General features: G+C 36.5%; 1 protein-coding gene across 1 annotated transcript in view; it reads left to right on the top strand.

Annotated features, from left to right (window-relative positions):
* The window catches only part of LOC144256093 (DNA polymerase alpha catalytic subunit-like), a 49,506-nt gene that overhangs the window by 8,833 nt on the left and 15,728 nt on the right, over positions 1 to 24,945 (top strand). The window contains exons 5-13 of the mRNA XM_077801224.1: positions 791 to 883; positions 1,315 to 1,402; positions 1,659 to 1,860; positions 1,959 to 2,024; positions 4,518 to 4,676; positions 11,779 to 11,914; positions 12,191 to 12,327; positions 17,586 to 17,744; positions 20,046 to 20,203. Coding sequence (XP_077657350.1) covers positions 791 to 883; positions 1,315 to 1,389 — 168 coding nt within the window. The 3' untranslated portion in view covers positions 1,390 to 1,402; positions 1,659 to 1,860; positions 1,959 to 2,024; ... (3 more) ...; positions 17,586 to 17,744; positions 20,046 to 20,203. The remainder of the gene's footprint in view (positions 1 to 790; positions 884 to 1,314; positions 1,403 to 1,658; positions 1,861 to 1,958; positions 2,025 to 4,517; positions 4,677 to 11,778; positions 11,915 to 12,190; positions 12,328 to 17,585; positions 17,745 to 20,045; positions 20,204 to 24,945) is intronic.

Raw genomic sequence — 24,945 nt, 5'->3', positions numbered from 1 at the left:
GGTTCTAGAAATAATTCAGAAGTTGTATGGAATAGACTTTTGCTAGAATTTAAAAAATGCAAGGACAGTACCACCAAAAGAAATATCCCACAAAAATAAAAAGAAAAATAAAATCTTCCAGTTAGTTTCTTCTCACCATTTTTAGGTGAGTAGTTTCTAGCTGTTACAGCTATGCGATTATGTAGATGGGGCTGTGTGGGTGTATGTTGGAAGTAGTAAGAATACACCCAGGAGTCAGTTCTGTGAATGCTCACTACTTGTATTCAGTTGCTATAGCATATGTTCCCTAAATAGATTGAAGCCTGTCAGTCTTTAATTCTGAGTGGGAGTGAAGAAAGAGTTAGTGTCCTATTCCTGATAGAACTCAAATAGGCTCACCTACACTGTGAATTTGAAATTTGGCCATTTCTCATAAATTCTAAGTGCTTATTTAGAAGTGTATTTCTTTCTAAATGGCCATAGATCAAAATAATCTAGCATCAACACTATGCAGTCATATGTATCTTGATTGTTTTTAAATGTAATATTCTGGAAGGATAAGTGAAAGACTGCGTTAAATTTTAAAAAGAAAAGAATTGGTGAGGGGTGGATTCAGTATCTATTCAGGTTTTCTAGTGATTTCTGTAGTATTGTTGCTATAGTAACCACAGTGTATGAACATAGATCCTGCGGGGGGGGGGGCAGGGAAGCAAAAATGCTTATTGGGTTTCAGTGAGCAAAGAAATGCACTTTATCTGTTACGTGGTAAACCAAGCATGGCAGTGAATATCTGTCTTACCCTTCCTTTTAGAAACCTCAAATAACTCTTCCACCTATAATAATACCTAAGAAGAAAAGATCTACTGGAGCTTCTCTGAATCCTTTTGCTGTGTACACCCCCAAGGTAAAGTGTATAGAGATACCCTGTCTTGATTTATGATATTGTTTTAAATTTATGTATTTTTGCTTTTCTATGTGAAGGAAATACCTTTGAATTTATTTTTGATTTTTTTTTAAATTAGGACTGCCATTCAATATATAGTTTTGTGTATTTCAAAAATAGCATGTGCCTACTTTTTTCATAGTAAATTTTGTATTATCTAATGTGTGTTTATTATAGGTATTACAACTGTGCTAAATGCAATAATTTTCCTCATGGAAACAAGTATTTTTTTCTGTAAATCTAGGTAACAGTAAAATAATTGAAGCTGTTACATTAATAATACATAAAATCTTTTTATAAATGGGAACTGTCATTATCTTTGGTCAGGGTAGGACAGTTACATATTTTTAGTATGCAAGTCTAAGTGACTAAACATTTAAAAATGTTTACAGGCAATTCCTTCAGGAAAAACTGCTTCCCCTGTCGCCAGGAAGGAGCTTTCATTAACTCCTGCTCCTCTTAAATGAGCTGAATTTGCTGGTAAGTCTGATGTCAGGCAGAAGTGCAAGCGTGTTGAGCAGTTGTTTTTACAGCAGTAGAAGAAGTGGAGGTATTGTGATGGCAAGTCTAAGTGTGAAAGATTTGGATTTGTAGCACTAAAACTTAAAAACATCCAATTTGGAGACTAAAGAGAAATACAAGTGTAGGAAAAGGGATGTGCTGATGTTTTAGTGTTGGGTAAACCATTGTGCCCCAGGTACTAGCATGTGACAGGAATATATGCTGATGTCTACAGGAGAGCTGGTGCAGCCAGAGTGTCCGGAAGATGAGTGTGAGTCAGGGGAAATGGAGTTTGAAGATGGTGACTTTGATGAGCCCATGGAAGCTGAGGAGGTGGATATGAAGCCTGTGGCTGCCAAGACTTGGGACCAAGAGAGTGAGCCAGCAGAGAGGATAAAACATAAGGCGGATCTTAGGAAAGAGACCACGTCTTGCTTGTAAGAGCATTTTCTGGTATTTTTTTTTTTTCCTGGCAGATAGCACTCTAATTAATCTGTTAGATTTTTTTTGAATTTTTTTAATATTTATTTTTTAGTTTTTGGTGGACATAACATCTTTGTATGTGGTGCTGAGGATCGAACCCAGGCCGCACGCATGCCAGGTGAGCACACTACCCCTTAAGCCACATCCCCAGCCCCTCTGTTAGATTTAAAAAAAAAAATTTTTTTCATTGTAGATGGACACAATACCTTTATTTTATTTATTTATTTTTATGTGGTGCTGAGGATTGAACCCAGTGCCTCACATGTGCTAGGCAAGTGCTCTACCACTGAGCTACAGTCCCAGCCAAGATTTAAAAAAAAAAAAAAAGTTTTCATAGTTATAGATGGACAGCATGCCTTTATTTGTTTAGGTTTTTATGCAGTGTTAAGGATTGAACCCAGTGCCTCACACGTTAGGCAAGTGCTCTGCCACTGAGCAGTAGCACCAGCCCTACTCTGTTAGATTTTGAAAAGTTTTGGAAAATTTGATTTCTGCAGGGGAAGTTTTCTCCCAGATGACTCTTTTTTTTTTTTTTTTTTTTTATTGGTCGTTCATAACATTACATAGTTCTTAATACATCATATTACACGGTTTGATTCAAGTGGATTATGAACTCCCGCTTTTACCCCGTATACAAATTGCTGTATCACATCAGTTACCCTTCCATTGATTGACATATTGCCTTTCTAGTGTCTGATGTATTCTGTTGTCTGTCCTATTGTCTACTATCCCCCCTCCCCTCCCCTCCCCTCCCCTCCCCTTTTCTCTCTCTACCCCTTCTACTGTAAATCATGTCTTCCATTTGTATTCTCTTGACTTACCCCTCCTTACCTCTTATATGACATTTTGTATAACCCTGAGGATCGCCTTCCATTTCCATGCAATTTCCCTTCTCACTCCCTTTCCCTCCCACCTCTCATCCCTGTTTACTGTAAATATTCTTCTCAAGCTCTTCGTCCCTACCCTGTCCTTGTTTACACCCCTTATATCAAAGGAGTCATTTGGTATTTGTTTTTTAAAGATTGACTAGCTTCACTTAGCATAATCTGCTCTAATGCCATCCATTTCCCTCCAAATTCTATGATTTTGTCATTTTTTAATGCAGAGTAATACTCCATAGTGTATAAATGCCACATTTTTTTTATCCATTCATCTATTGAAGGGCATCTAGGCTGGTTCCACAATCTTGCTATCGTGAATTGAGCTGCTATGAACATCGATGTAGCAGTGTCCCTGTAGCATGCTCTTGTTAGGGCTTTAGGGAATAGACCGAGAAGGGGAATAGCTGGGTCAAATGGTGGTTCCGTTCCCAGCTTTCCGAGAAATCTCCATACTGCTTTCCAAATTGGCTGCACCAATTTGCAGTCCCACCAGCAATGAACAAGAGTGCCCTTTTCCCCGCATCCTCTCCAGCACTTATTGTTGTTTGACTTCCTAATGGCTGCCAGTCTTACTGGAGTGAGATGGTATCTTAGGGTAGTTTTGATTTGCATTTCTCTGACTGCTAGCGATGGTGAGCATTTTTTCATGTACTTGTTGATTGATTGTATGTCCTCCTCTGAGAAGTGTCTGTTCAGGTCCTTGGCCCATTTATTGATTGGGTTATTTGTTATCTTATTGTCTAATTTTTTGAGTTCTTTGTATATTCTGGTTATTAGGGCTCGATCTGAAGTGTGTGGAGTAAAGATTTGTTCCCAGGATGTAGGCTCCCTATTTATCTCTCTTATTGTTTCTTTTGCTGAGAAAAAACTTTTTAGTTTGAGTAAGTCCCATTTGTTGATTCTATTTGTTAACTCTAGCGCTATGGGTGTCCTATTGAGGAATTTGGAGCCCGATCCCACAGCGTGTAGATCATAACCAACTTTTTCTTCTATCAGATGCCGTGTCTCTGATTTAATATCAAGCTCCTTGATCCATTTTGAGTTAACTTTTGTGCACGGCGAGAGATAGGGATTCAGATTCATTTTGGTGCAAATGGATTTCCAGTTTTCCCAGCACCATTTGTTGAAGATGCTATCCTTCCTCCATTGCATGCGTTTAGCCCCTTTATCAAAAATAAGATAGTTGTAGTTTTGTGGATTGGTTACTGTGTCCTCTATTCTGTACCATTGGTCCACTCGCCTGTTTTGGTACCAGTACCATGCTGTTTTTGTTACTATTGCTCTGTAGTATAGTTTGAAGTCTGGTATCGCTATACCGCCTGATTCACACTTCCTGCTTAGTATTGTTTTTGCTATTCTGGGTCTTTTATTATTCCATATGAATTTCATGATTCTTTTATCTATTTCTACAAGATATGCTGTTGGGATTTTGATTGGCATTGCATTGAACTTATAGAGAACTTTTGGTAATATCGCCATTTTGATGATGTTAGTTCTGCCTATCCATGAGCAGGGTATGTTTTTCCATCTTCTAAGGTCTTCTTCTATGTCTTTCTTTAGGGTTCTGTAATTTTCATTGTATAAATCTTTCACCTCTTTTGTTAGGTTGATTCCCAAGTATTTTATTTTTTGGGGGGATATTGTGAATGGAGTAGTTGTCCTCATTTCCGTTTCAGAGGATTTGTCGCTGATATACAGGAATGCCTTTGATTTATGCGTGTTGATCCCAGATGACTCTTGTTGGGGCATTGATCAGGAAGATGATAGTTTCTCAGCACAAGAAATTCAAGTGGATTCCAGTCAACTCCCATTGGTAAAAGGGACAGATGAAGAACAAGTGTTCCAGTTTTATTGGTTGGATGCTTATGAAGATCAGTACAACCAACCAGGTAATCAAAGATAAAGTAACCATATGTCTTGATGGAGTAGCAAGTTTTTCCTTGAATATTTAGTGATGAACATTGGCACAGGCTCTGCCCTCATGTAAGTGTGTTATAGGAGAGCAGTACTTGTTCATTGTAAAGTGCGTGAGCCACCCTGTGGTGTGAATAGTCCTTAAAATGCTTATTCCAAAAATCAGTTATTTGTGATTTTTGAATGTGCTTGTACTTTGCCATCAATGTATCTGAAGTTGCAGGATTATTCTGCAAATGGAATCAGTCATTATTTTGTCTCTTTATTTAGCAAATTGGACACATGTTATGTTTAAGGCACTGAGAGGGGGTGAACAAACAGCACAAATTCCCTATGCTATAATGTTGCTTATATTTTAATAGGGTGGGAGTGGATGGGGAGAAATTGGATATAAATAAAAGAAACTGATGTAAAAGGGAGTTAGTTGTAGGATGCTCAGTAAAGGCCTGTCTTAAGAGATGATCCCTGGGCTAAGATGTGAGGCACATACAGAGTCGAGGAAAGGACATTTCAGCTTAAGAATCCAGTAAGTGGGAAGGACTGACACGAAGAAGATGGCCTGTGTGATAGTAGCATAGTTATCAAGTGATAAGATTGGTGTGCAGTGAAGTTGGAGATAAAGGTAAAAGGCTACATAATGATGGATGGTCCCATAATTGACTTTGCATTTCAACAGGAATTCTCTTGTCTGTGAAGAGAATAACAGACATGTTATTCTGTGTGTGCATGCTTGTATATATAGCTGTAGAAGGGTGAGCTAGAGTGGGGTGGTAGGAAATTATAGAAGCCCTGGAGATCAGTCATTCCAGGGCAGAGGTACTAGTTACTTGGACCCTGGAGGCTGGGAAGGAGAGAAATGAAGGCATTTAACAAGTATTTTGATACAAACTTGTTGATGGATTGAATCTGAGCATTGATGGAAAGGAGAAATCAAGACTGATTCCCAGGTCATCCTGATGAACTAGTATTGTGAATTCTTGATTCACAAAATGCTGGGGATAAATTGAAGAAGAGGGCCACACAACAAATGAAACAAAAAGTTTATTCTCTTTTAGAATTCACAGGCCTGACCTTCTGATGAGGGGGGCCTTACTAACTCCCTCTTTGTAGAGGAAAAAAAATCATCTTACAGGAGCCAAGAATGCCCTTAAGATGACAGAGGAGGGTCATTCCAATTTTAACAACAGTAACTGTTAGAAAAGACCCTCCTCAAATCGAACAAATATGTTTCTGGTGGTGCTTCTGGGCCTGTTTCTCTTTAACCAAATTGAATATGTATTATTTCAGTTCTTCAGGATAACTTTTTTTTTTAAATTAAAAAATCACCTCCAAATGAATGTTTTTTCATTAAACAGAAATAGTGGAGATTCTCTGTTTTTAATCTTTACCCTTTGCCTAAAAGATAGGAGGCAAAATAATTTTGACGTATCTCATTTGTTTCTCATCTCTGAATTTGAGTAGCTGCCTGTTAATTCTGGGATTTTTTTTTAAGTCCTGTTTTTTTTTTAATCTTCTTCCTGTTTTCTAAGACCTCTGAGAGAACTTCTCAACTTCATGGAACTGAGAGGTGTAATAGGTAGCATAACGACCCCTCTCCCTAAAGATGTCTATGTACTAACATTTGGAGCTTGTGATGTTTCCTTGCATGGTAAAAGGGACCTTATAGATTTGATTAATTATTAACCCATTGGTTAATGGTTCCATCAAAACCAGAAACCTGGAAGCCATCCTTGATTCCCTCCTTTTCCTCACTTGTTAGTTTACTCCTTCTAAAGTAGATAATCTATCTCCTCATAACTGGTGCCCTGAACCCTTCTTGCTTACTGAATTCATTGTACCAGCCTCCTAATTGATCTCTAAACTGTTGTCTTCCACATTACTGCCAGAGTGATTGATCAGAAGAGTAACATTGACTATATCATTTCCTTATTTTAAAAAAATCCTCAGTAGCTATTGCTTATAACATAGAGTCCAAGCTCCTTAGCAAGGTTTCTGATGCCCGCTGTCTATGAATTTTTGCCCTAGAAATTGCTGCTGCATGTCCCTTTACTCATAGTATTTGTCAAATGACAAAGAACTTAAACTGATAATCAAATCAGCACATTAGATAGCTACTATTTTGAAATTATAAGACATCTTTAAATATCTATAATAAGCCTAAAAATTGAGGTTCTAAAATATTTCCCCATGTACTAGACAATTATGGAATAATCCTAGTAGAGTCAGAATAGTATTGAGAATTCAACCCCTGATTTCCAGAGTGGTGAGCATATGGCCTGTCAGCTGTTGAATTAGAACTGGGACCCATGACTCCTGTTGTCCATCCAGGGCCTTCCATGACTATTGCAGTGAACCATTCTTTGTTCTGGCTTCTTTAGACTATGTGAGTGGATATTTATAGGAGATCTAGGTGTGGGAGCTCAGATGCAGATTTCTGAGGCTGATCTGATTACTTCATTTCCCACTTATATATGTGAAATTTCAAAATGAATAACCTCCCTGTGGCTTTGTAATTTTCTGCATTGAACTACCTGTATGGGAAAGGGGACGGAGAAGAAGGGCAGACATATAATTTGGCCAGGTAAAACATAAACTGTGAGGAAAAAGATTGCATTCTATAGAAACAACAAAGGTGATTTGACTGTAGCCATAGTGAATAAGTACACTTTTGCTGAAGAAAGACTTCAATTTAAAAAAAAAAATGATAGCTGCTGGGCGTGGTGGCACATGCTTGTAATCCTAGCTGCTCAAGAGGCTGAGGCAGGAGGATCACAAGTTCAAAGCCAGCCTCAGCAAAAGTGAGGTGCTAAGGAACTCAATGAGACCCTGTCTCTAAATAAAATACAAAATAGGGCTGGGCATGTGCCTCAGTGGTTGAGTGCCTTTGATTTCAATCTCTTGTACCTAAATAAATAAATAAATGAATAAATGATAGCTTGTAGTGTTGAATTTTCCAATTGAAAGAATTTTAAGCATCTTCATCTCTGAACTAATAATAATTATCATCAATTGCTATAAGAAAAACTAACATATTCAGGGAGAAAATAAATTAATCTTCATACTGAGTTAGTTATATGGTAGGCTGTGGTTTTTATTATGTGTTATTCCATCAAATCTTGGAACTCTTCCGTGGCAGTGACTGAGACTGTACTTCATTCTAGGATTCTGAGAAACTGCAAGGCTTATTCCAGGCAGCTCTGGAGCTCAGCACAAGCACAAAACCCTATGACTGCATAACAGCCTCCTACCTGCTGAGCTTTTTAATCTGGCAGGATGCTCTGCCCTGGTCCCTTTCTGTGGCTACACCCCAGCAGGACGCATGTGGTGACAGAGAAAAATCTGCTGCCGTGGTGGAAAGGAACACACTGATGGGTTTGTATTGAGGAAATGACCTTTTGCTCCTTTTTTGTTGTTGTTAATCAAAACCATTATCTTATTCTCTCACCATTCATTGGTTAGATTATCTCATGGTTAAACATTTACTCATGTTATTTTTTTTATAATTTTTAAACATTTATTTTTTAGATGTAGGTAGACACAATACCTTTATTTTATTTTTATGTGGTGCTAAGGCTTGAACCCAGTGCCTCATGCATACTAAGCAAGTGCTCTGCCTCTGAGCCACAACCCCAGCCTTACTTGTGGTTTTTTTTATTTAAGAGTTTACCAGCATATAAATGCCTACAGTTCCTTTTTTTGTGAATAAACAGTGAACTCAGCTATAATATTTGTTTCTAAACTGAGAATTTTTGTTAAATAAATTGATATACAAATGTCCATTAATAAAGTACTTTTTTAAAAAATATTTTTTACATGTTGATGAACCTTTATTTTATTCATTTATATATATGCAGTGCTGAGAATCGAACCCAGTACCTCACACATGCTAGGCAAGCACTCTGCCTCTGAGCCACAACCCCAGCCCTAATAAAGTACTTTTTAAAAGAGGACCTGTTTTTGGGCTGGGGATGTGGCTCAAGCGGTAAGCGCGCTCGCCTCGCATGCGTGCGGCCCGGGTTCGATCCTCAGCACCACATACCAACAAAGATGTTGTGTCTGCCGAGAACTAGAAAATAAATATTAAAAATTCTCTCTCTCTCTCTCTCTCTCTCTCTCTCTCCTCTCTCACTCTCTCTTAAAAAAAAAAAGAGGACCTGTTTCTCTATCGAATGTCTGCTCTTTTATTCTGCAGAAATTTTACCACATTATAGACAGATCAGCTTCATTATTTCTATAATGAAGAGAACCTGAGGTTAGCAACTATTCTCTCCTAAGTGTTCTGCTCTGACTCTGGCCTCAGCCCTAGCCTCCGCCTAGCTTAAGCCCCTGCTCTTCCTGTCTTTCTTTTTGTTTTGCACTCTGCCTCTGAGCCACAATCCCAGCCCTAATAAAGTACTTTTTAAAAGAGGACCTGTTTCTCTATCGAATGTCTACTCTTTTATTCTGCCGAAATTTTACCACATTATAGTCAGATCAAATTCATTATTTCTATACAGAGCAGAGTTCCCTTATCTGTTGGAGTTTATGTTCTTTTTTTTTTTTTTATACTTTTTTTTTTTTAAAGAGAGAGTGAGAGAGGAGAGAGAGAGAGAGAGAGAGAGAGAGAGAATTTTTTTTTTTTAATATTTATTTTTTAGTTCTCGGCAGACACAACATCTTTGTTGGTATGTGGTGCTGAGGATCGAACCCGGGCCGCACGCATGCCAGGCGAGCGCGCTACCGCTGAGCCATATCTCCAGCCCTGGAGTTTATGTTCTGATTGACTGTCATGCTCCCTTCCCTTTTATATTTTTATATAGCCTGTTCTAAAATCTTGGCTCAGAAATGGGTTAGATCTAGTGGTTTTCAGCAAATATTTGTTTGGGATTTATAGTCTTAATTTTATGATAGTAAATCTTTATTTTGGAATTGTAGTGGGTATATGAATAGATACAAATATATATATTTTAGTACCAGGGATTGAACCAGATTAAGCACTTTAACCACTGAGTCTCCTTTTATATTTCATTAGAGACAGGATCTTTACTGAGTTGCTGAGGCTGGGTTTGAGCTCACCATCCCTCCTGTCTTGGCCTGCTGAGCTGCTGGGATTATAGACATGGGCCACAGTGCCTGGCTAGATACAAATTTTGCAACTCAGATATAGAAAGAAAGTTGCAAATTATTTTTCTCAAGATGATAAAAAAGGCCATGATGAAACCTGTAGTGGGAGAAAAGTAGGAGGTATAGGTAGTTCTGGTGGGAACGTGGCCTTTAAGTCCGCAGAGAGATGACAGAATCATAGAAGACGACATTTGCCCACTTTAGTTGCTTCAGGGCTAGGTTCAAAAGGAGACCCTGGAAGAGGACTGCAATTGGGATGTGCTGGGGAGTGCATGTGTCACAGAAAGCCTTTTAAGATATTTTATTTTTTATTTTTTTATTTTTTAAAATATTTATTTTTTAGTTGTAGTTGGACACAATACTTTTATTTTGTTTTGTTTTACTTATTTTTATGTGGTGCTGAGAATCAAACCCAGGGCCCTGCATGTGCTAGGCAAGCGCTGTACCACTGAGCCACAACCCCAGCCTAAGATATTTTAGAACTTCATTTCAGACATGCAAAGAACACTTGAGTAAATAAGGTTTAAATAACAGAAATAGAAAAGCTTCATAAATTTTGTTCACTAGTTAGGTGACGACAGCTTAAGAAGTAGAAGAGGGACAGAGGTAGAGCTCAGTGGTAGAGAATGTGCTTAGCCTGCCTAAGGCCAGGTTTGATCTCAGAATAACAAAACAAAACAAAATAACAATAGTAAAAAACCTCCCAAAACAAACAAAAAAAACAACTCCTCAGTTTCTTAGCTGGATGCAGTGGCCCATACCTGGGATCCCAGCTTCTCTGGAGGCTGAGGCAAGAGGATCCCTGCCTTGAGCAACACAGGAAGACACCCATCTCCTAAAAAAAAAAAAAAAGAAGAAGCCTCTTCTTTATTCTACTTAATCTTTCATTTTGTTTTCCTTTTTAATTTACCACCAATGTATTGTCATAAATTTGGTTTCACATAATTTTGAAAGCATTGTACATGTTATACAGATTTACCACAATTTATTAATCTAGTGTCCTGTTTCAGAGAAGCAACAAATAAGCATAACATACTTGGTTGAATCATCATGATAGAAATCTAAGTCTTCATATTTCCCATAGTACCTAAAATAAAAGTAGAAATATTATATGTATGTTGAGGGTTAGGAGTAGGGACACAAACATTTATTCCTTAACAGACATTTACCTAGAGAAATGAAAACATGCCCAAATAAAAATTGTACAGGAATGTTCATAGCAGAATTATTTATAGTAGCCAAAAAGTAGAAATAATTCACATGTCTATCAACTGATAAATGTATAAATAAAAATGTATGGCCATACAGTGAACTATTATGCATCCATATGAAATAAAGAATGAAGCATCAGTATATGTGGCAGCGTGAACATGGAAAATGTTACGCTAAGTGAAAGATGCCAATTACGGAAGACCTTTTATTGTGTAATTCCACTTATGTGGTATGTCCAGAATAGCAAAATCTATAGGAACAAAAGGTAGGTTATGATTGCTGAGGGCAGAGGTAGGATAGAGATGCAGAGAGGAAGAAACTGCAAATAGGTAAAGGTCTTTGGGTGGATAAAAAAATGTTATAGAATGTGGTATATGCCTATATCTGACTATACTAAAAACCATTGACTTGTATGCATTAAATGTGTGAATTGCATGGTGTGTGAAATATGTGTCACGAAAGCTGTTATTAAAAGTTATCTCTTGACCAATTAGCACATGCCACATGGACCTGGGCTTTGATACCCCAGCTAGAGGAGGTTCAGAGTGAATGCATAATGAATCCAGGCAATTAGGGAAGACACTCAGTTCTTTAACTAGTGTCTTTAACTAGAAATGGGCAGTGGGCCAGATAACCTTGAAAAATCTCTTTCTGGTTCAAGTAAGAAGTTCAATTGAGTGTTTTTCGTGGGTACTGTTTTGCTATCCATAAATTTATAAATGTTTTTTAAAATGGGTATTGTTTTCTCTTTGCTTTTTCTAGTTATCAAGTGCTTGATGGAAAATCTTGAGGAAGAGGTAGCTCAAGCTGAAAATTCCTTGCTTCAGGCAGCGGCATCGTTTCCAATGTATGGGCGAGTTCACTGTATAACAGGAGCCCTGCAGAAGTTACCACTAAAGTAAGAACATCCACAGCCACCTCTCCTCTCAGAAGCACACTTAGGCCCCAGCTTTTGCCTCTTATCAGTGTGTCCTGGGAATGGAATGTAGTCTGCTGCCTTAAAGAGAATAGAAAATTAGACTTATAAATCTGTTTATACTTTTTTGTGATTCAAGTATTTCATGTATTACATAATTTTGAAACACATTCTTTAAACTCCTTTTATGTATCAATTTCCATTATTAATATTTGTTTTTTGCTTTTGATATAAGTGTCCCTAATGTCCTTGTTGCAGCAGCCTGCAGTTGGTGAGTGAGTGGAGACTTTTGGTGGAGAAACTCCTGTCCATGTCCTACAGGCTTTCTGCTGTGGTGTCTCCAGTCATTTAGAGCTCCTCCCCTGAGGGCCTCATCCCCATGGACACTGATTCAGGTCAGCAGACAAAGAGAGCTATAGTGCTGTTGTTTGATTATTATATCATCTGTCTCTCTTCTTTGGTAATCGTACCTTTGGAGAGATATAAAAGCTAAGTTGAGAAAATAAGAAAGGCCTGTAGAAGAAGAAAAATAGTAAATATTTATTGATTATGAATATATCAGTGAATGAACAATTACTGAAAGGATAGGAGCCAAGCTTAGTGTCTGGGATGTCCTACTGTGGCATGCATGGGTACTTGAACAAGTCCAAAAAGATTGGCTATTAAAGATGTGCACAAACATAAAGTGTACCTTTAAAATGAAGTAAATTTATATTTCAGGTTAAAGTTTGTGAATGCATTTTGTAATGCAGATGAGAGCCTTTTATTAGGAAGAGTCTATTATGAACACATGCTGTCCATACAATGAAATACCTTGGGATGATATTTAAAGTGGCCTGGAGCAGTGTGTTTTACATGGAAAATGTTGGCTTTTTTTTTTTTTTTTTTTTTTTTTACTCTCACATTTATTATAAATGTTTCATTGTTATATAAGTCATACATTTTGGACAAAATCTGTTCAATGTTCACTACTAGTATGAGTTTTCAGATGTTCAATGAATTTAAAATTTAAATACATTTTGGAAATATTATTTAACTTTTTAGAGTTTCTGGGCACAATGATTTCTCCAAAAATAAGCAGTGTCTAAGAAACATGTAGCTATAATTTTTCTTCCATTTGTATTTTCTCTAACCAGTATGTATCCACAGGTGCTGATTATTGCTGAATAAATTTTGGAGGCATTGTCACATTTTCAGTTTTCACATTTCAAAATTTTCTCTACTCTATGGTTATTGTGGTAAGGATTAAATGCTGTCCCTTTCTTAGAGTAACGGTACAGTGGTCTCATTTGTAGAGCTTCTCTCCAGTGTGTTTTCTCTGATGTCTAGTAATATATGATATATAATTTAAAATGTTTCTACATTCTCTACATTTAGATGTCTTCTTTCTAGAATAAGTAGCCAAGTGGTGAAAAGAATTGATTTCTTATTAAAAGCTTTGATGCATTCTTTCAATTTGTAGGGGTTCTTTTCTGTATAAATTCTGTTGTTAATAAGGTTTAGTCTTTTTTAATGTTTGTTTTTTAGTTGTAGTTGGACACAATACCTTTATTTCACTTATTTATTTTTATGTGGTACTGAGGATCAAACCCAGGATCTCAAACATGCAAGGCTAGCACTGTATCACAGAACCACAACCGAAGCCCCAAGGTTTAGTCTTTCTTAAAAGTATTATTACTTTATTCACATTCACCAGGATGTCTTCTGCTGTGGTGAATAAAGTTTTATTTTTTATTAGAAGCTTTTCCACATTATTCACTTTTTTAGGGCTATTCTCCAGTGTGAGTTCTGTTGTGGTGAATAAGGCCTGTTTTATTGCTAAAAGCTTTGCCACATTCCTTATATTTCTAAGGCTTCTCTCCAGTGTAAATTCTCTGTGGGAAATAAGGTTTAATATTTGAGTAAAAACTTTGTCACATACTTTGCATTTCTGAGGCTTCTCTCCAGTGTGAGTTCTGTTGTGGCAAATAAGGTGTGATTTTTTGACTGAACGCTTTGCCACATTATTTACATTGGTAGGGCATCTCTCCACTGTGATTTCTGCTGTGGTGAATAAGGTTTAATTTGTCATCAAAACTTTGCCACATTCTGTACATTTGTAAGGCTTCTCTCTGAGTTCTGCTGTGGTAAATAAGGTCTGATTTTCGACCAAAAGCTTTGCCATAATCTTTACATTTGTAGGGCTTCTCTCCAGTGTGAGTTCTACTGTGGCAAATAACATGTGATTTTTGAACAAAAGCTTTGCCACAATCTTTACATTTGTAAGGCTTCTCTCTAGTGTGAGTTCTGATGTGGCAAGTAAGGTCTGATTTTCGACCAAAAGCTTTGCCACAATCTTTACATTTGTAGGGCTTCTCTCCAGTGTGAATTCCACTGTGGCAAATAAGGTCTGATTTTTGACCAAAAGGTTTGCCAGAATCTTTACATTTGTAGGGCTTCTCTCCAGTGTGAGTTCTACTGTGGCGAACAAGGTTTGATTTTTGACCAAAAGCTTTGCCACATTCTTTACATTTGTAGGGCTTCTCTCCAGTGTGAGTTCTGCTGTGGTAAATAAGGTCTGATTTTCGACCAAAAGCTTTTCCACAATCTTTACATTTGTAGGGCTTCTCTCCAGTGTGAGTTCTGCTGTGGTATATAAGGTTTGATTTTTTCCCAAAAACTTTGCCACAATCTTTACATTTGTAGGGCTTCTCTCCAGTGTGAATTTTGCTGTGGCAAATAAGGTCTGATTTTTGACCAAAAGGTTTGCCACAATCTTTACATTTGTAGTTCTTCTCTCCAGTGTGAGTTCTACTGTGGCGAATAAGGTTTGATTTTTGACCAAAAGCTTTGCCACATTCTTTACCTTTGTAGGGCTTCTCTCCAGTGTGAGTTCTACTGTGGCAAATAACGTGTGATTTTTGACCAAAAGCTTTGCCACATTCTTTACATTTGTAGGGCTTCTCTCCAGTGTGAGTTCTACTGTGGCAAATAAGGTCTGATTTTTGACCAAAAGCTTTGCCACAATCTTTACATTTGTAGGGCTTCTCTCCAGTGTGAGTTCTCCTGAGGCAAATAAGGTCAGGTTTTTGACTCAAAACTTTTCCACATTCTTTACCTTTGAAGGGCTTCTCTCCATTGTGGGTTCCTTTGTGGTAAATAAGACCTTTTTTTTTTTTTTTTTTACTAAAAGCTTTGCAACATTCTTTATATTTGTAGGGCTTCTCTCCAGTATAAATTCTCTGGTGATGAACAAGGTCTGATTTTATATATGATTTCTGGTGTTCACTCTCACTTGTAGTTTTCCATATTTTCTTATGTGGTAAATAGTCAAGATCACAACTTCCATATTTTGCACTTATCACTTCATGTAATATATGTTTTAGGCCCTTTTCTGGTGAATATTCTTGGATATGATTAGGAGTCATGGCCAGGAAGGCCAAGTTTCTATAGTTCTCTAGCATCACATCTCTATATAAATTTTTCTGAGTAGGCTGAAGGCATTCCCACTCCTCTTCAGTAAAATCAATGGCTATATCCATAAATGTTAACAGTTCCATTTCCTGGCTCTCAGGGTTCTCAGCGTACTCCCTGTGGTTTGTTTTCAGATTCTGCATAGCACAGACACCTGGGCTCCGTATCCAGGACAGAAGCCTACAAAAAGATTTAAAAATTTATTTTTAAAAAAATAATAATAAGTTGGATAATGTGTTGGTTCATGATGCTAAGACACATTTATTTAGGTTAATGTTTTAGCTTTCTTTCTTTGTACATGAAAAAAAAGTAGTCTTTTTTTTTTTAACTTTTGAAAATTATTTATTTTTATGTGGTGCTGGGGATTGAACCCAGTGCCTCACACATGCTAGGTAAGCGTTCTGCCACTGAGCTATAGCCCCAGCCCCAAACATGTAGTCTTATAGCTGATATTTGGATCAGGCAAATACCAGATTATTCTGGATCAAAGGTCTTGAATATTTCAGTTACCTATTGTAGAAAGAGCCTATAGGGTAGGCTAAAATTCTTTGTGTAGGGAGTTTTAAAATATCTTTGGCTCACAGACTTTTAAAAAATTTTGTCTCATCTTTTGATTGTCTTTATTTTTCCCCCTTCTTCCCCATTTTATCTGTTATGCATTCTGAATTTCTTGGAAAAATCCTCCCAAGAACCATAGAATAAATGAACAGGATCCTTGAAATTTTATTCTGATTTTTCCTCATCTTTGTATGGTATCTTTTGGGCTAGTGTTACTTTTTCATGGCTATTGAAGTTTGTTTGGGACAAAATTTCAGTGAAGAGACAAATGAGCATAACACATTGGTTGTATTTTCATGATAGCAATTTGAATCTTTATATTTCCAACAGTACCTAAAATATAAATAATAGATGTATGGCTAATACCTGTTCTTTGATTTGTTCATCTATTCTGCATGATTACCTGTTGGTATTTTTAAAAAGTCAGAGCTTGGGGGCTGAGTTTGTGGCTCAGTGGTGGAGTGCTTGCCTAACATGTGTGAAGTCCTGGGTTGGATTCTCAGCACCACATATAAATAAATAGATAAATAAAATAAAGGTTAATCAACAACTAAAATGTTTATATTAAAAAAGTCAGAGCTTGGCTAACTTCTTATTACCTAGCCATTCATTTATTCATTCAGCCCATGTTATTGAACCTTGGCCATGAACCAGTTTCTGTTCTAGGCACTGGTACTCCACAGTGTATAAAGTGTTGCATTCATGGAGCTTACTCCTAATCTAGTGAGTGCTCATTGAATAAAAATGAAATTTAATGTAATACTAGGACTGTAAACCACACTGAGAAAGCAGTATATTACATGATGTATTTAAAGCCAAATATGGAGTCTTCATGATATTCTTATGAAAGACTGTTTGGTTGTTAATTTTAAAGAATTTTTTAACATTTATATTTTTAAATTGTATTTCAGATAGGGAAACAACCTCTTAAAATTAATTGAAATTTATTGGACTTCTTTCACATGATAAGCATCATGTTTGAGATTCTTTTTTTTAACCTTTATTTATTTAATTATTTAAAAAAATATTTTTAGTTGTACATGGACACAGTGTCTTTATTTTGTTTATTTACTTTTATGTGGTGCTGAGGATGGAACCCAGTGCTTCACACAGGGCAGGCAAGCGCTTTACCACCGAGCCACACCCCAGCACACCTTACCTTTATTTTGCTGAGGATTGAACCCAGCACCTCTTGCATGCTAGGCAAGTGCTCTACTGCTGAGCTACTACCTCAGCCCCGTGTTTGAGATTCTTAAGACAACAAAGAAGCAATGTAAATGAAATGGCAGACTTTGTTCTGTGGATGGTTATGGTTGTATTTTTTATCATATCTTCAGCCCAAATTGCCATGTTTTAAAAGTACACTTAAAGGGGGCTGGGGATGTGGCTCAGTGGTAGAGCATTTGCCTAGCATGCACAAGGCCTCAGATTCAATCCCCAGCACTGCACCCCCGCTAAAAAAAAAAAAAAAAGTCTACTTAAATATCATGAAGACTCTATACAAATAATTTTCACATTACCTACTCTGTCTCTTCTAATAGAGGTTATTATCAGGTGTTGAAAATTACACAATTTTTAGTGCAGGTACCCCCAAGGGAATCTGCATGAGATGTGGAACTGTAGTTTCCTGTCTTTCTTGCAGAGTCAGCAAGCCGCTTACAGGTGATTCTCAAAGAGATTCAGCCACGAGATACTAACAATTACTTCAACCAAGCCAAAATACTGAAAGAATGTGATAGTTTTGATTTGGAGGACTTGAATATCAGTGTGTCAAATATTGATACTTCTGCAGAAATCAAAGGTAACATATGTAAAGTTGATATGTAATCATTGTTTTTTTTTTTTTTGTATGGTACTGGGGATTGAACCTAGGTCCTCATGCATGCCAAGTAACAGCTTTATCTGTTAGTTTTAGTTTCAGGCCCAGGTGATTAAGTAATAGTAAAATATATGGAATGTTTTTTTATATAATAAATGAAGTCTTTCTTTAAAAAAAATTGGTTTTGGAAATGATCTGGTTTTAGGAATGAATTTTATAGACTTTTAAAACCAGAAAGTGATGTGTTCCAGTTCAGTATACAAGGTGGTATAGCAGAAGGCTTTTGAGTGCTAAAATCCTCTTGACAGGCCAGGTGCTGTACAAGCAGTGTTGCTCCTTGAATCTGAGTGGGGCAGCAGTCATTTCCTTGCAATGGGGTTCATCTGCTGTGCAAGTTCTTAAAGTAGAACAGCCCTTAATGGAAATAAACTTTAGTACTCATCAAAATGTGAGGTGCTCTGTTTTACTAGGCCACCAGAATTTCAGTCTCTATGGCTTGTTTTTATCATTAGTTGTTACTATTGAATTTTCTGTGATACTGTGAAGCAGTAGTTTCTTGATTTATTACATATTCTGCATTCTCCACTAGGTGGCGATATAGTTTTATAAAATTGTCTTTGCAATTATATTTTTAAAATTACAAAAACTATTATTATGTGCTTATTGTAATAGTTTCATACAACATAGAGATAAATACAAATTAAAAACAAATTAAAGCTGACTGTTATTACTTCCTTTTCCACTTTCCTGTTTAGTATATGTTCTTTTATACCTATAGTATGTTATTTATATATATATTTATCATTTAAGTTTAGTGGAATTTTTTTTTTAAAAAACATGGGATTACAGTATAAATATTATTTTGTTAATTTGTATTTTTAATTTAAAAGTTTATTTTGGATTTAAAAAATGTCAGTACTAAAACATTCCTAAAGGGGCTGGGGATGTGGCTCAAGTGGTAGCACGCTCGCCTGGCATGCGTGCGGCCTGGGTTCGATCCTTAGCACTACATACAAACAAAGATGTTGTGTCCGCCGAAAACTGAAAAATAAATATTGAAATTCTCTCTCTCTCTCTCTCTCTCTCTCTCTCTCTCTCTCTCTCTCAAAAAAAAAAAAAAAACACTCCTAAAATACTCCTAAAGCAAGAATAAGTAAATCAGGGTAATTGTAGCTTATTGACCATGGGATTTAAATATATCTTGAAGGAGATTTTGTGTTTTTCTTTAATTTATTTTTGTTCAGTACTAGAGGTATGAAACCCAGGGGTGCCCTACCATTGTGCTACAACTCCATCCCTTTTTATTTTTATTTGAGACATGGTCTTGCTAAGTTACTGAGCCTCGAACTTATGCCTCAGCCTTCCAAATTGCTGGGATTACAGGTGTGCACCAATGCACCTAGCTTTTTCCTTTGATTTTTCCTTTGGATAGGATAAAGGGGAGAGGGGAGAGGGCAAAGGGGTAGGAAAGACAGTGGAATAAGACAGACATCATTACCCTAGGTACATGTATGATTGCATAAATGGTGTAACTCTACTGCATACACAACCAGAGAAGCAAAAAATTCTGCTCCATTTGTGTACAATGAATCAAAGAGCTTTCTATTGTCATGTATAACTGATTAGAACTAATAAATAAAAAACAAAAGGAAAGAAAAAATAAATATGTAAAAATAGAAAATAGGGCTGGAGATGTGGCTCAGCGGTAGCGCGCTCGCCTGGCATGCGTGCGGCCCGGGTTCGATCCTCAGCACCACATACCAACAAAGATGTTGTGTCTGCCGAGAACTAAAAAATAAATATTAAAAAAAAAATTCTCTCTCTCTCTCTCCTCTCTCACTCTCTCTTTAAAAAAAAAAAATAAAAAATAAAAATAGAAAATAAAGTTCTTTTCTACTCAACTGATATAACAGCCATATTTGCCAAAATAAATAAGAAGTGTATTTATTAGTCATTCATATAATACTTTATGGATATTAAAGAGGCAAAGAGAATTTGTTTCATTAATTTCCAAAAGTTAGACTTAAGTTTTGAAGGAATATTTTGTTTTTTAAAAAATTGATTTTGAAAACAACAACTTAAAAAATACTTAGCATGATTTCTCCTCATGGCACATGCTTGACAAATATTAGATTTTTTTCTCCTGAATAAATAGAACATATAACAAATTGGTTTGTTTAAATGTATTATTCTTGGGGAAATTCTGAACAAGCTTGTTCTAAGAAACCTAGGGTGTGAGTAATCGAGTGTCTAGTGTTGCAATAGTTTTTTTTTCCCCTTAAGGTAAAGAAGAAAAAACATGTGATGTAACTGCTCAGATGGTGCTGGTGTGTTGTTGGAGAAGTATGAAGGAAGTTGCTTTACTTTTAGGCACACTGTGCCAGCTTCTACCTATGCAGTCTATGCCAGAATCTTCTGATGGATTATTAACAGAGGATCAGGTAAGGCTCCAGCAAGTATCATTTTTGGTCAAGATGTAAATCACAAGCTTCTATTTATGATCCAACTTTAAAAAAATTTTTGAATTTTTCTTGAATAAAATTTTACAGCTGTCAACTGAAAAATAGTTCACAATAACTTAGGATTTTAGACCTGTAGTACATTTCAAAACTATGGCATTTTAGGAATATTTTTATATAAGCATAGTTTTTAACCTCACTTTTTACTGCGATATTATTATTTTAATTCTCTTTCTCCATTTAACATACATAAACTTAAATTTTAGTTGAAACTCTCTAGTAAAACTCTCCAACTCTCTTAAATTTTGCAGAGGAATACAAAGTAACATATTGGTTGATTATGGATCTTATGTTTCCCACTACTTCAATAGTAAAGTAGTAGTCACTTTGGTTTTTTTTGGCTGACTTTTATTTTAAGACCACAAAGTTAGTTCACCATCTGGGACTGTTCAAGGGACTTGAGTGCAGTGTTTACAAGAAATTAGTTTACCACAAGCATTTCATTTGGAAATATTTTAGATTTATTAGATTTCTGTTTTTAATTGATTCCCTCTTCCTTTCCATATGGTTTCAGCAAATCCATTTCCCACAGTTTTCCAGCAAAGATATATAACACATACTTTCATTTTTAACCTTTTTCAAATAAAGATAATTTTTTTCCCCTAGGGTATTACAACATTCAAGAACAAAACAAATATTGTAGTATGCTAATGCTGATTATTTCTATAATCACCACGTGACTCATTCCATGGAAATAATGCTAATATTTTTATTCTCACACTCTGTGGCTCATGTGCTTGCATCTAGTTAACAGCTGGCCTGTGATGTTGCAAGGCCCCAGGAAGGAGAGAGGCAAAGGCGAACAGTACACTGTGGGCAGCATTATGTTCTTTATTCTCCTTCAAATCAAATGTTCTAGAGTTACTTGGAGTGGTTGCTGGTAACTGGCTGTAGCGCCAATGCCAACATCTTTGCTTAGGAATCAGTTATGATTAATGATTACTTCACTGATGTTTACCATCTTGCTATGAAATAAACATGTTCCTTGATTTCTCATCTTCTCTTTACAAGGACAAGTTAAAACATATAGTTTTTTGGGGGTTGTTGGAGTGTATTAAAAATAAAGGGAAACATTTTGTTTCCACTATAACTGAGGCAGACCTGAGAGCTTCCTATGAAAATTATTTTGCCTTGACACCTTTTCTGATGCATCCAAAGTTTTATGCAATGTAAGTGAATTTATGTGGGATAACTATGTAAAAATTCTTAATTAAGATAAAAGAGATGTTTGTAAAAAAACTCACAGACTAACAATAACAATAATAAAAAGACGGGCTCTTAAAAATCAGAGTACTTCCAATGGTGATTTGCTTGAATAAAAATAGAATTCTGACTTTTTTTTTGGTTAAACCTTAGTTTCCATTCTAATGCCCTGCAGTCATTTTTCCAGTGGTTCTGTGATAACTGTAGTTTTGAGAAGAAACTAATGGCTTAACAAGGGATCAAAAATATACGTGATAATTGTGTTCTAACATTGAAATACTTCTCTCTATGGAAAACTTTATTCTTGTTCTTGCTGACTTTAAAGAAATGTCTCAGTTTAGGAGTATTTGGTCCATGAAAATCCAAAGTCATCAAGAAATTAGTTACATGACTGTTTTTAAACAAAAATTTTTGCTTCTTTAAAAATACTCTCATGTCCTTAATACCTTTAAGAGTTAAAAATATAAATGACAGAGAAGAATGTAATTTACATTGGAATGGCTGGCCACACCTCAGGTATACCTTGCCAAGGGCATGGTTGCCCTGTTGCAGCTAGATCTGCTGTGCCTGGTGGCAAATCTACCAGTTTAAGAGTCAACACCTTAGGTGAATGTGACTCCAACAGACCTGGACACATTGAGGCAGTGATGTGACTTGCAGGCAGAATTCCAGCCTCATGGTGGAGAATGTGAAACCTAGGTTTTATAGTACCAGCAATAACAACTATGGCGGCTTTTATATCAATGAATGGAGGACGCTGTTCCATATAGACTAGCATACTGATTATTCCCTCCACTTTTGAAAAAGTAATATAATTCTATTATAATTTGAAATTTCATGGCTTGAGGCTAGAAGACAGGGAAGATTTCTTTTGTAGCCCAGTTTTCTTAAGACCATCCTGATTTTATGGCCCTTTGTTAAAGAGGGTGGCCACTTAAATTCCACATATATGAGTATATCTTATAATAAGACTAACAGGAAGTAACATTACAATTTGAGGGCTTTTGTTGCTGTTTGAAGAGAAGAACTGAGGCTTGTTTATAATTCCGAGTTTTCAGTGTTGTAGTCACAAACTATTGGAGCGGAAAGGGTCACAGAGAGGATATTCTCCATCTCCTTTGGACAGGAGGAAGCTGAAACCCCTGGATGCTACCTGGTTCTCCCAAGATCACAAAGCTGGTTTGTGGCAGCTCTGGACAGGAACCTGATTCTTGTCCTTCACAGACATGTTCACATGACACAGTGCTGCCTTTGTTCTGAACTGCTCATTTAATTTTTCTTTAAGTTGAATTTTTTTTTTATTTCTAATACTCAAGCATATATTTGCAAGCAGCAAGGCAGTAAGACAATTCCCTACTGAACTTTTTAACAAATGATCTTTTCCTTAGATCACTTTTTATGAAGCAGTATGCTCTCACTCGCTGCTCCACGAGGCAAATGTGTTCATTCAGTGGCATGTCTGACTTTCCTCTTGCATTGTAATCATGTAATGAAACGTTCTTTCATATGTCCCTGTATAAGAGGCAGAGATAAAACCAGATTTGAGGGATGTAAGTGGAGACCCTTCCAGAGTGGACAGTGCACACAGCCTTATCTCACAGCTTCCTGGATAGTTGGTGTGTGTCTAGGTTTCTAGCTTGATGTTTTGCTGATACAGACTTCTGCTTGATACATTTTCTTGGTCCTCTTTCCATGGGATATCTTATACCTGTTGCCTACTGATTTTTTAAAACAACTTCCTCTACCTGGAGTAGCAATACGTTTACATATCTTTTCTGATATTCCTAAAAAGAAACTTTTGTGCAAATTTTTCATTCCTCTTCCCTCTACTCGTAATTGTTGGCACAGAAATCATATGAATAAAAATAATTGCCAACTATTAGAAGAACTTCTACTTTATTTTAATTTTATTTTTTTAATATTTATTTTTTAGTTTTAGATGGATACAATATCTTTAATTTATTTTTATGTGGTGCTGAGAATCAAACCCAGTGCTTCATGCATGCTAGGCAAGCACGCTACCACTTGAGCCACATCCCCAGCCCAGAAGAACTTCTACTTTAGATTTGGTTATAACTTGCATAATGTACAGGGAAACTGAGCACCTCATGCAGATCTCTAAGTGAGGTTATGATACCCAGGCCAGAAGCCCTCCATAGAGCATAGCAGGGAGAAATTGGTAAGATGAAAACCTTTCCTAAACTTGCACTTATTCTCAAATCAGCAGGCAATGGGAATTAGTTTCTCACACAGTTCCAGTAAATGCATGGACAGAGATCAAGATTTCACAGGAGGAGAAATCAGGGCTCTTGGAATAAAAAATAATGCTGCATGACTGAAACAATTCTGTACGATTTTGTGGCGCTGCAGCCACTGGCCACTGTATACATTTGCTCTTCTGTTCCTCTTAACACTCCATTAGTGCCCAAGAAGACACATTTGTATGCCGTGCCTACTTTTCCTCACTGTTTTCTACTGCCATGTCCAAGAGAAGTTTTAACATGTCCTTCAAGTATTCTAGTATAACTATTCTGACTTGCTGCTAGAATTTCTTAACAAGATAAATTAATGTTCATTTATTGGTCCTTGCCTAGGAGGGTCTCAACTCTGTCCAATATAATCCTCACACTTGAGTTCATGATTTCCAAAATTTCCATCAGCAGTGCCTGATTTTCCAGTTTTACCCAGGCTGATTATTAATATTTCTATTAATAATACTTCTTTTTCATGAAATTTCTTTTACATTACTTGAATCACTTAAAAATACCACCCCTAAACTAGAGTTTACCCTATTTATATGTCATCTTTACCTATGATAATAATCCTAATATCTTACAAAGTCCTTGTTATGCTTTGGATCTATCCTGTAACCCCCAAAACTCATGTGTTGAAAAGAGTCTCCAATAAAAGCAAGGTTGAGAGGTGGGACTTTCAGGCAAAGACTGGATCATGAGGTCTCTGACCTCATCTAGATGAGATGAATCCATGGATAGCTGATCTGATCACTGGGGTTGTACCCCAGAAGGGTTTAATCTTTGCTTTCTGTCCCTTTCTCTTTCTTCCTTTGCTTCCTGGATGCCATGTACAGATTTCCCCTCTGCTATGCCCTTCCGCTGCCTCATCTCAGCCCCAAAGAAGTGGAGCTGGCCAATCAGGCACAGAATCCCTTGAAACTGTAAGCCATGATAACCCTTTCCTCCTCTAAGTCGTTCTTGTCAGATATTTCTGGTCACACAAATGAAAAGCTAACACATCCTGCTTAGATACATTTTTTTCAAAACATTATAAATGTTTGAATTATTAATGCAGAATTCACATGCAGTAAAATATGGTGATCCTAAACAAAAACTTGGTGGTATTTATTTTTCTGAGATATATACCTTTTTAAAAAAATATTTCCTAATTTCTCTATGGTTTCACAAAACCTATATTGCTCTTACTTTCATCTCGGATTATTTATG

Source organism: Urocitellus parryii, chromosome 7, assembly GCF_045843805.1.
Source record: "Urocitellus parryii isolate mUroPar1 chromosome 7, mUroPar1.hap1, whole genome shotgun sequence".
Classification (NCBI taxonomy): Eukaryota; Metazoa; Chordata; class Mammalia; order Rodentia; family Sciuridae; genus Urocitellus; species Urocitellus parryii.
The sequence above is the reverse complement of the archived record's forward strand: the minus strand, read 5'-3'. Positions and strand labels throughout refer to the sequence as shown.